Source organism: Pogona vitticeps, chromosome 3 (assembly GCF_051106095.1).
Source record: "Pogona vitticeps strain Pit_001003342236 chromosome 3, PviZW2.1, whole genome shotgun sequence".
NCBI classification, from domain to species: Eukaryota; Metazoa; Chordata; class Lepidosauria; order Squamata; family Agamidae; genus Pogona; species Pogona vitticeps.
Window position 1 is genome coordinate 171,791,483 of NC_135785.1, and position 12,490 is coordinate 171,803,972.

General features: G+C 43.2%; 1 protein-coding gene across 4 annotated transcripts in view; it reads right to left on the reverse strand.

Moving 5' to 3' along the window:
• MAP4K4 (mitogen-activated protein kinase kinase kinase kinase 4) overlaps positions 1 to 9,245 on the reverse strand; it is a 155,238-nt gene extending 145,993 nt beyond the window's left edge. For all 4 annotated transcript variants that reach the window (XM_072994510.2, XM_072994508.2, XM_072994507.2 and 1 more), the window contains exons 1-2: positions 8,618 to 9,245; positions 7,885 to 7,950 (exon numbers count right to left, since the gene is read on the reverse strand). In XM_072994510.2, coding sequence (XP_072850611.1) covers positions 7,885 to 7,950; positions 8,618 to 8,674 — 123 coding nt within the window. In that variant the 5' untranslated portion in view covers positions 8,675 to 9,245. The remainder of the gene's footprint in view (positions 1 to 7,884; positions 7,951 to 8,617) is intronic.
• Positions 9,246 to 12,490: the final 3,245 nt, after the last annotated feature.

Genomic DNA, 12,490 nt, shown 5'->3' on the forward strand with positions numbered 1-12,490 from the left:
AAGACTCAGCCTGCGTGGCCTTGGGCAAGCTGCACAGTTCTAGGGTGCCCCCCAGAAGAAAGGAATGATAAAACCACTTCAGAGTATTCTCTACCTGGAAAACTCTAAAAAGGTTGACACATCAGAATTTACTTGACAGCACATGATTATTATTATTATTATTAAAAGCAATATCAAACTATACAGCTGTAAAAAGCAGAAATTATATATATTCTCCTTTCAAATTACTTGTGCTAATAATGATTTTAAAAATCATGTATGTTTCATTATCTGAAAAGTCAAAGACTAAAAGACAAGTACACACACACAAATATATATACATACATGTATACACATATACACAGCCCCACAATTCCCATGCAAGTTAAAACATTCTCAGAGCAGCAGTTCAAAAAAGTTTTTTCCCAAAGTCTATGCTACGTACCAGTACTGTATTATGTTTGTACAAAGGAATCTCAACCAGTTTATAAATTACTATGCAAACATTATGACCTCAAGCACCTGGCTGACCATCCATCCAGTATTCATATCTATGAAGATATATTTTAAAAATCAAATTATCTTTGACCATCCAAATAACAATTTACTCTAGATCTACCAGTGCCCATTTATTCTTAGCATAGATACCCAAATTAACATTCAAGGAGCCTTGATCCTGGGGATAACGAAAAATTATTTTACCAAGCACTTGGATTCAGCAACTTCTGCTTGGTTTTCTCTACTAATTATATTTTATCAGTTTTAGTTTACTACAATATCTTATTTTTTTTCCTTTGAAGCTACACATTCTCTACCCAACTCCTTTCACACAAGGAGGATACGACAGGTCCAAACCAAGATGTTAACCAAGATACTACCCTTCTCCACAAGGAACAGTGAACACTTACTTTGCAATACCTGACATGCTTTCTCCTGCTCTACCAAGAGTAGATAATAGCAAGGAAGGTACACTGGGGACTAAACTGCCCATATGCTTTGCTCAGAGAGGTACTGGTTCGTTATGCTTTCTAAACCCACATCTCTAAATGCTGCAATGAAGACCTGGTGTTAGGAATATGCACACCTTCAAACATTATTGGACTCGAACTCCTATCAGCCCCAGCATCCAGCCATCAGGGATCATAAAAGTTGTAGGCCATGAACTGGAAGGCCCCAGGTTCTCTGCCTCTGCAGCAGACCTTGAGAAAACTTATGTGGATTTGTCAATGCCATTTCTACTGAGCTACCTGCCCACTGCTATTTTCATTCTTTATTCACCCTGGATTACACGCAAGTCCTATTTTCCCCATATAACAATGCATGCGTTTTTTTAAAAAAGGTACATGCAGTTTTTGAAAAAGTTGTTATTGTCTGCATGACTAAAGCAGGTCAGTGTACATTTTGGAATTAACACAGCTGTACATATTTTGCAAAAAAATGCATAGGGTTAATATGTACTTTTCTTTGAAACAAACGTCAAGTCTTGTCAAGGTATGGATTTCTAAGGAAATGTGTTCGATTGATAGTTCAGGCGGAAGAAAACTGGTTATTTCCATGTCAAAATAGGAATCCAGTGCCTTTCTCACAAATCATTACTTGGGACTCTTGTCATCTATCATCCCTATGTTTACCTTACAAAACAAGTCCATATATTATACACTTTCTGATGTTTTTTCCCCCTTACATCCAGAATAAGACAGGCTGCTGAATTCAGTCCATCTCAAAGCCATGACACTGCTCCCTGCTCCTCTGGTTTATTTACAGATGCACAGTGTTTACCTGGTGCCTAAATACTGTATTACTATATTTTGTTCTCTTATGCCTCCAGAAATGAATTCTGCTTCAACATTCATTTCACTCTAGTGTGCTGTATCCTTACTGCTGCTATAGCTACAATAGGCTGATTTACCAAGAGTGGGGAAAAGTCAGATGTTAAATTAACATTTTAAATAGAAATGGATATTGTATGATAAACGCCAAGACCACATTTTTGCCTTACAAACCATTCTGTATCGCTTCTCCTTCCTTTGTTTTACTCCTGTAATGTTTAAGAAGCATAAAATAGCAGTTTCAAGATGAAGAATGATTATCTCTGGAGGGGGGAGGGGGAGGTGAGGTCTTCTAAATGGCAACATGCATGTTTTATTGCTTGAACTGCCCTAACATTTGTTGGGAATTGGGATGGAGCTGAGGACACTTACCTCTTTGCCTCTATTAGCTTAGAGGATGCAACAAATAAAGGGTGGCCAAGCTTTCTTTAAATCAGCTCCATTAAAGTAACAGATTGTTCTTAACTGAAATGTATTTTCTCCAGCCTGATTCTTTTCACATCAGTATGTAAGCCATCCCCCATTACATCACTCTCTTACAGACCAGAACTTAGACAATATGCATAATTTACATGTAGCTTTGGAAAGCTGAAAAATGAATCAAACAAAGAGGGCTTCACTATGAATTAACCCTAACAAAGCTTCTAGAAAAATAGCAGTTTTGAGAATCTGGGAGTTGCCCTTGATTCTAATGGCACATTTCCTGCTACAGCTCAAACTGAAAAGTCATTAGTGTGTGCATGGAGTCTGCAAACATATATGAGAAGTATTTACAGCAGCTGTTTTGTTGTTGTTGTTGTTTGTTTTTTGGAACTTTACATTTCTTTGCAGGGCTCAATCTTTTATTTCTGGGCTTTAGAGCAGGAGAAAAGGCAATCAATCGCCTCCTTTCCTCAGCTGACTTTTGTAGATCCTGGATGCCTTGATGCCATTGTCAAATTATTCCTTCTAGGTTACTGCAATTGACAAAAACAAACAAAGCCCCTAGCCCAGAATACTTGGTTTGAGTTCATTACCTCAAATAGAAGCTCCTCAGCTTATAAACAAAACAGAGTTACAATTTCTCATTCAGAAACAGAAAGCCATCCGGCAGGGCTATTCCAACTACCATCCTGGGTCCAAAGTGCTGGGAGGCTCATAACCACAGCACCACAGTTTTCTTATCCATCTTCAAAACTGCACAGTAGGGGCAATGAATAAGGAACAGACAGCTGGAAGTAGAGAACAGCAGTACTTGCATGCCAAATAATTGCAAAGTTAGTACAGAACAAGGAAGGTGAGGGAGCCACCTCAAGCTTTCCAGCTGTTCAAAAGAAGTTGGTTTTCCTTGTACCAATTTATATGGCTCATCACGTGTATTTCACAGAAGAAAAAGGAGCCTGAGAATAAGCAGAGGCAACAACACAACCTGCAGACCTTAATAAAGGGAACCTTTCAGAATTATGAAAAACATGAGAAATGGGGGACAGTAAATGAAATCTTTATGAATTTGCACAATTAGTGAAATAATTTCTCACCAAATTATTTCACTAATTTCTCAACAATCAATTATACATTGGATAAGGTATTGCCCTCCAGATTTTTTGGACTTGTGAGCACAGCTAACAGAGTTGGAAGATACGAGATGCAAGACAACATTTGGATGGCCACAAGTTGCCCATCTCATTGTGTTGAATAAGACCCTTTCCCCAAAAACCATCTCATTCCAACTCTTTATTCCATGTCATGACTTTTCATGCATAGATCTACAGCCATTTCACACTAGCAAATGCACCTCTTTCAAACTTAATGTCCTGCAAAGAAATTAAGAGTGTAATCAAGGTGCATCACACCAAAGCTAATTGCAAAGTTTTTGCCCTTTATGACTCTTGGAAGTATTTCTTCAGAATACTAACATTTACACATTTCTCACCTGAACAGTTCACTACGAAATCAAAACTGGACAAAAACAGATTCTACTTGATTTCATTATATTTAAATACTAAGAAGTGAGTAACTGTGGCCTTCCAGAAGCTGCTGGACTATCATTCCCCACCATCTCTCTCCATTTACTGCTAACTTGGACTGACTAGCATAAACAACAACAAAAAATCTGGAAGGGCACAACAGCACGACCTTGAATTAAATAAGTTTTTTAAAAAAGCAAGCCAGAAATAAACACGTAAAGCTACAAACAATACTTCTGGTAAGTCCAAATCATTCAGCTAATTTTGTACTATACTTTTGTGCTAGTTTACCAACCTTACCCAACATTAACCTACTTCCCATCTATTTTGTTCTATTGTCTCCTAAAGAGCACAGACTACGTAACATAAACACAGGAAAACACATGCAGGAGAACATTTCAGTTTCTTGCACTGTGATAAAAGAATGAACATTGGTGGGCAAGCCTGTACATGCCAGAGAGCTCAGAATCAGCTGGCCTCAACTCAGTACAGAGGGACTCCTCTCTAAACAATCTAACAACGCACTGCTTTCTAGACAACACATTTCCTCTGATCCCAAATAGCAGGTTTAGTCTCTGAGGTCCTGCCAGAGCTTTAACCATTTACACTGCCTGAACCACAAAACTTCTGCAGAAAGCTCACAATTATTCCTTTGCATGTAATTCATTTTCCAAAGAAGAAATAGCTTTAAAGTAATTTTCTTCTGGTTGTTATGTGTCCTCAAGTCCCAGCTGATTTACTGGAACCCCACTAGGGTTTTCAAAGTACATGAGATGTTCAAAGAGCAATTTATTATTACCCCTCCAAGTAGCCAGCCAGGCATTTCAAGCCAGTTTACATCCACTACATCACATTGGCTCTCAAAAAGTTTACAGCAAAGCACAAGATTCTGCCATTTGCACTTAACATGGGAGCTACTAGAACAGCAGCATGCCATTCTGTTTTACTCTTGGGCTGGCTGCTCCTTTCTAGTTTTGTAACCCTGAAATGATGTGTAGGGTTTTCTTTCCCTGAAATCTAGAAACAGTCACTTTATGTTTAGCAGCAAGTTCCCTAGTAAAACATAATTTTGATAACAAAACCCAGTAAGAACAACTTTGGTCGATACTACATACTTCTAAAATTTATAACAAGAGTTTTTTAGCCAATGTCACAGTTCTGTAAAAAAAATTCTCACAACTATTTGTACATGGTTTTCCTATGCTTCTAAGGAAAGGTCGGTCAATCTGCCATGAAGATAATTTAGGCTAGGCATAATTCAGCACAGGCCAAAGAGATCATCCAATTGCTTTACCATATCTTCAGTTTCCAACTCAACTTAGTTTTTGATGCTAAGACAATGATGCAGCAGCACAGGAAATATAATTCACCTCTAGCAATGGTTACCAACCGTGGGTCCCCAGATATTCTTGGACTATAGATATTCTCCGAGAAATCCTAGCTAGCACAGTTAAAGGTGAAGGTGTCTGGGTTTTAGTCCAAGAACATCTGGGGATCCAAAGGCTGGGAACCACTGAGCAACATCCGGTGTAACATAGCAATCAAGGCACTGAATAGTGGCCTGAGAGGTCCAGATTCAAGTCCCCACTCAGCCATGAGCTCAGAGGGTGATGCTGGCTCACTCACATTCTTTTAGCTTGAGGTATCTCACAGGATCACTGGGAGGGTAAAACAAGGACAGGCGTGTAGGCAATTTTGGGCTCACAGCACTGGTTCACAACGTGTCAAGATTTAGATACGATCCATCCATTCAACCCACATCAACTGTGGCAAATAAATTAATTCTAAAGATTACTTCCAACAACATTTTTAGAGACACAACCTCAGCTCAAAATAGCTTATTCTTACAGAATACCTGATCTGATGATAAACTATTAGCCGTAATCCATTATTCCTGAGATAGGGCCAGGTCCTAAAACTCACTGCTGATTAGGCAGGAGAAAAGGGTCCTCACTTAACCATGCAAATTAAGCCATACCCAGAAAGGATCCCTAGGGAACATTATGTAACAGTCTCCAGTGCAAAAAAAGGCACATACACAATGAGGTTCATGACACTGTGGTAGTACATTTGTTGCTGTTATATATTCATATAGTTTTCAAGACATTTAAGACAGTGGTCCCCAACCTTGGGCCTCCAGATGTTATTGGACTTCAACTCCCAGAAATCCTGGCCAGCAGAGGTGGTGTTGAAGGCTTCTGGGAGTTGCAGTCCAAGAACATCTGGAGGCCCAAGGTTGGGAACTACTGATTTAAGACATTCAAGTGGTTGTTTACCATTGTCTGCACAGCCAAGCAGGTGTCTGAACCCAGGTCTCCTGTGTTTTAGTCAAAAAATTTTATGGATTACCACCACCATGGTTCTCATTATTGCATGTAAGATAGAACTCTCTACATTTCACTGGTATATATAACACCCCACTTTCTTAGCTGTATATAATGCTGATATTGGTTGGAATAGAAGACTTCTGCTCATATGGCTGCTTTTTGTGTATAAGGGCATGGCCCTGCCTGCTGCTTGCATTCCAAAGAAATCAATGGAACTCAAATCACAATATTTTAAGCAGACCTTTTGTCAGACATACAAAAACACGTTAATTAGTTCAAATCACTGTCACAGTAACAGACTTATTTAGTTTACAATGGGCTATAAATTCACACAACTGAACTGGGAGGGGGGGAAGAGCAGGAAGCAGACACGCCCAAGGTGATACAAGCTTTGTCTGGGACAAGGAAAAATCATACAGGTATCAGAGATGGAAATCAAAAGGTTAGCTATAAAGCAAGTCTGAAACTTAGACATACACATATGAGTCATTATAGGCCCGGCTTGTCTTGTTTACAGAAAAGCCAAAGCCCCTTCAGATCACTTGCTCAAATGAGAGCAGTTTTTTTTTTGAATGAAACTTGCAGATTAAGGTACAACAAAAGAACTAGGGGTCAAGTCACATGGTGACAAATTCCTCACAAGGCAGTTTCCATGTGGAAACTCCATGTACACCAGCATCCAGAAAATATGCTGGATTACAAATGCTGAGGATACTGTAAAATATAGTCTAACACATCTATATAACTGATTATCAGGCTGAAGAAGGCTAGTATAAAAATTATATTTGAAAAACATGTACAGATATTTTTTTATCATTTATATATAAGGCAGGAATCCATGATTGGGCATGTAAGATATATCTCACGTAAACAACAATGCTTAGACATGGATAGGGTACAGGATCACAAGCCACAAGAAAAACACTTTGTTACCTCTTCATTCTGTGCTTAGCCTGTCTACACAAAACTTCCTCAGGCTTAGCCTTCTATATTTCACTCATTTAAAATGCATGATGGAAAACTTAGTCATGTGGGTGACTAAACATTACACAGCCATGAAATCCCAATATTTCTTTCCTTTACATAACAGTCTGAGGAGGAGGAGGAGGAAGTAGTATTCTTTCCCCATCTAACCAGTGAAAAGAACAACATCTTCAGCATCTCACCCCACCTCGGTGTATCTTACCCACCACGACCACTTCTAAAATCATCTACTTGTCAAGCAGGTTATTCTAGGAATTTTGATTTTTCTGCTCTCCAGACAGACAATAACCTTCCCAGCTCTTTATGCCCACTTTCACCCCACCCCTTTGCATCCACACCCTTTTACACAATTAATAACACTGGAGGTAACACAGTGCTGGTCTCCACATTTGTAACACACCTTAATGGATATATAATAAAGAAGGACATGAATTATTTTTTAATTTTAAACAGTTAGGTCCTTTGCAGTGAAGGCATAAACAAACCAAATTTCTCCATAAGCACAATCTCGCCAGAGAATGGGCAAGGCTAAATGAGTAATATGCCTGAGTGTTGATGGTGAGGGGAACACAATTTTAACAAGATTTTAATTTAGGAGTAAAGGCTATCTCAGTTTCTCAAAGCTTGCAAAAGGAAGTAATTTCCTTGAAAAAACAGAGCCCAGGGTGCTGACAGCTGCATCACAAAGACACAGATTTATTTCCATTAACTTTTGTTTGTAAAGCAGGTTGGCCTGTCACCACCACGGGAGTGCAATGGGAGAGAGATGTACAGTACTTTTTTTTATTTAAGCAAAAGAGAAAAATTCTGGACACAAACCTTATAAACTTGCCCATATGTGCCATTTCCAACCACCTCCACCAGCTCAAAAATCCCAGCCGGATCCTACACAATAAAGGTGTGGGGGAAAAGGGAGGGGCAGAAGAAAGAGGAAAAGAAGGATTACATTTGTAAGAAAGCGTTACTGGGTCAGTGTCTCCCAAAAACACACACATACTGTCTCTGTCTGGGGAGGATTGTTCGGCCGTGCAGCTGTTGCGCCCTGTGTATTTTTTTTCCATGCACATGCCAATACATGCAAACAAAGGAGAGCAACCCAAGACTGAACTCATTCCTCTCCCCCCCACACACACCCATCCCCCTTCCCATGGGTCATATTCTTGAGGGAAGAACATGGGGAGCAGCAGCCAAGTTGGTCAGCAAAGGGGGGCCCTTGTTATGCTTCCCTGCAAACCCCCCAACTGCTTCTCAGCACCCCCAACTCTGCCCTCCACTACCACCCCTTCTCTCTCTCATACACACAAATACACCTCCCTTTCCTTTCCTTTCCTTTTCCCCTCCGCCCCAACCCAGCTCCGAACAACAAAAGCCACGCCAAGGGAGACGTCGCTTTGTGTGAATAGCGGGAGGAAGACGAGGCAGAGGCGGAGAGGCAACGAACGGGTCGTCCGCCAGCAGCAGCCTTCTCTTTCTCTCCACACACACGCACACACCGCCCCGCTTTGCCCCTCATCCAGCCGCCCGCCCCACAACGCTCCCGAGTCCCACTCACCCGTAAGGAGGAGAGGTCTATATCCCCCAGACTTTTTGCCGGAGAGTCGTTCGCCATTTTCCCCCCTCGGTTTTTTTCTCTTTTATTCCTTTACAGACAAAAAGGGAAGAGGAGCAGGAGGGGGGGGGAGACAAGCGCTACCGCGCCAGGGTGAAAAGATGACGCGCGCCCTCCCTTAAGCAAAATAAAATCTGCCTCTTTTTTTTCCTCCTCCTCCTCCCCCCCTTTTCCTTCTTTCCACCCCTTTCTCCCTCTTGCTTTTCTTCACTCCGGGATAAAACTCTTCTTCATTGGAGGGATGGAGAAGGAGGAGAGGGGAGGAGGGAGAGAGAGAGAGAGCAGGAGAGGGGAGACCTCTGCGCTGCTTTGCTTCCCGGTGAACACGGCGGCCGAGCAGTCCGACGAGGAGGGGTATTTATTTCTTGCATTAAAAAAAAGAGAGAGAGAGAAATAGTCCCTTTTTGCATTAAAAAGAGAGAGAAATAGTCCCTTTTCAGTCGCCTCCGAGAGAGATTTGTGCCATCACGAAGAAAGAAGCCAAGAGCGATTCTTGTTTCTCCCCGCCTCACGACAACGGAGCCTCCCGGCCCCTCAACGCTTTCCAGGCGGGCGCAGCAGCCCGCAAGAGGCAGCCGGCAGACCCGGGGGAGCAGAAGGAAGGGCGGCCGGGCGGGCGAGAGAAAGCACGGGCCGGCGGCGGCTGCAAATAGCAGGGCTACGAGTTTTTGCTGGCGCGCCCGCGCGCGCACCCACCCAGCCGCGCGCACCCAGGCCCCAACCCCAAAGGCGCACGCGAACAATAAAAGCGCCACCCGGACGCACTCGCTCCCTTCGTCTCCTCCTCCTCTTCCACCGACACCCTCCCTGCCTGGTGCTGGGCTGCTCTTGCACCCAGGCGCTGGTCCTTAAAGGAGAGCTTCCCTTAGCCGGGGCGGGGAAAACAAAGCCGAGTCAGAGGGAGGAGGCGGAGAATTAAAACAAAAAAAGAGTTGGAAAAGGGACACAAAAACATATGTACGCTCGGGAGTCCAAACGCCTTCCCCCCCCCCCCCCTTTGGCCTTCTCCGGCAGGAAAACCCAACGGAAACACACGCGTACTGAATGAAGCACTTCTGGGTAAATGGGGGTCGCGGGGTTGGGGGGAAGAGGATGGGGAGAAGAAAAGCAGGCGCGCGCGTTGGAAAAGAGAGGGGCGGCGGCGGGGGGGGGGGGGAGAGAGAGAAGAGGAATCGCCCGCTGCTCTCCGTCAAGAGTCTTGACTGGGGAAAAAAATCTGTTGCGGGGCGTGTGGAAGAGCTATATATGTAACCAAGGGCGTGGCAGAGAACAATAGAGGAAACTCTCCCCAAGTCGGGCTTCCGACTGAGGCCTCCTGGCTTCCCCGAAAGAAGGAGCGAAGGAACGACATGTATTTCCGCTCCCCTCGGACAATGCAAACCCCGTGGAAGTGGTGGTCTCCGGCCGGGGTGCGGAGAGGGGAGGCAGCGAGATGGAAGGAAGGAAGGAAGGATCCGTTGGGACAGCTCTGCCGTTGACGTGAAGGCTGCACTCTCGGCTACCTCTGCAAGGGGGAAAAAAGCATCGTGCTCTTTCATCGGAGTGATAGATACGTCTCTTGACTCGGATACGTTGCCTTGTGGCAACGTATGGTGGCCATGATGGCTTGTGGTCCTTAGGCACATTTTGGGTTTTGTGTGTGTGTGTGCTTTAAACGCACATAGGCACGCACAAAACGAAATCATTTACCAAGGATGGCAGTTTCGTTTGGGCTTAGCAATACCTGGCACGTTGAATTACACAAATGTTGGACTTCAAATTGCAGAAGCACACAGGCACAATCAGTGGTTTATTGTCTGTAAATATTGCAATAGTATCTATGGAGGCAGTGCATCCTATTTACATAGCAGATGTTTGCAATGGCATCACCAGGTATTCATGATGGAAACCCCAGAAATACATTGCTAGGCAATATATTTGTGAAGATTCTCAGTCATCTAGGTAAAGTTATCAGGAAGTTGAGTCATGGCAACTGGACTTCTTTCTTATTAGGTTGAAACTATTAACTCAGCCACGCAGCTTCTTCAGTATGAGCAGAGTTGGTAGGTGACCCCTGATATATATACTGTACCATGTCGTTTTCAGACCAGGGGGAAGCGAAAACAACATGGACGATACACCCTATTACCAACTTTCCTCAGACTGAAGAAGCTACTTGGATGAGTAGCAAAAAGTTTCAGCCTAATAAGAAAGAAGTCTCGTTGCCATGACTTAACTTCCAGATATGCTGGGCCAGCGATGCTGAACCTATGGTACGCGTGCCACAGCTGACACGCAGAACCCTTTCTGCAGGCACGTGAGCCATAAGTCGTCTGATCGCTATTCCCCCCCCCCCCTGCGGCCAACCTGCTGAAGTGACTGCGTCCGCGGGGCTGGCGCTTCTACAGGCAGCAGGCCAGGATCCAGAGCAGTTGGCAGATCCAGAGTGGGGTCTTGAGCCACCTCCATGCCTGGGATTTCCCCTTCTGCCACGTCCACTTAAGCCACCACCACTTCCGGTTCCGCAGCAGCCCGCTGCCTGCTGGTTTTGTTTTGTTTTTCCAGTTTGGGCACTCGGGCCCAAAAAGGTTTGCCGCCACTGTGCTAGGCAGTGTACAGAGCACAGAATTAGATGAACCAAAGCCCTAACTTTGGTAGTTACAATTTCTGAATGAAAGCTGGGGAGTCCTTTGATGTAAGTGAGGATGGAGTTCAGCAGACTCCTGTACACTTTCTGGAATACGTTTTTGTTCTTAAACACAGAGAAGTGCCTTACACCAGGTGGAACCGTTCACCTCTCTAGGCTGTTGCAATGCCATCTGGTGCAATTGGTACAGCTTTCAAGCAGAAATCTTTCCTAGATATATACAGTAATTTAAGGACCCCTTTTGAACTGAGATGGGAAAGACTGAAGCTGGTGCTGTCTGTACATAAAGCATATCTTCTGTCACTGAGCCGTAGAATAATAAGGAACAAGGCTATATCAAAAGGGCATACCAAATTCCAGTCATTGTGATGGGCCAAAGTATGTCAGGAGAAAGATCTTCTTGTTGCAAGGTCAGTATCGTTCCATCAAGCCTTCATCCATGTGGAGACACTTCAGATCTCTGGAAATGTGGTGCTGTTCAACAATGGAATTATGTATAGTTTCTTCTCTCAGTGGCTGAAATCCAGCCACATAAAGATGATTGTGTTATCACTTGTGGTGGTTTTCCACCAGTGTAGCCAGTGCCCTATTCTCTAGGACAGCTCTTTAATTTTCCACATAGGGCAAGGATCAGAAATATACTGTCCTCTACTGACTGTTGGATCTGAAGGGCCACATGGTCCCCAATCATGACATAGGCATTGATGATCACTACTCATGTTAGAAATGCATGGCTGCAATCTTATATATATTGCAGCCATGCATTTCTATATATTTATCTGCACATTTAGGAATCACTGAAACCAATGGGACTTGCCTATAAGCCGACATAGGGTTATGCTTTTAAAAAATCAATCAACTTTAAATGTGTCATCCCAGTTAATCAAGTAGAAAGTCCCCTGCCCCCCCCCATTGTTTTAATAAAAATGCTTAAACTGCAGGTGTATTTCTCTTCTATTAAAGTCCTACTTGGAACAAATAGGATGGCATTTCTATAGAGAGGTCATAAAGCTGCAGACTTCTGCTATTTTCAGAAGTCAGTATCACTTGTAGCCACTTTGTGACACCACTTTGATTCAATGCACCATACTACTCACCAATTATTAAAACATTCTGAGCTATGATGAGGCCACTTTTAGATATACACACATCCAGCATTGTGAAAACTGCTTCCATGTATTGTTTCTCCA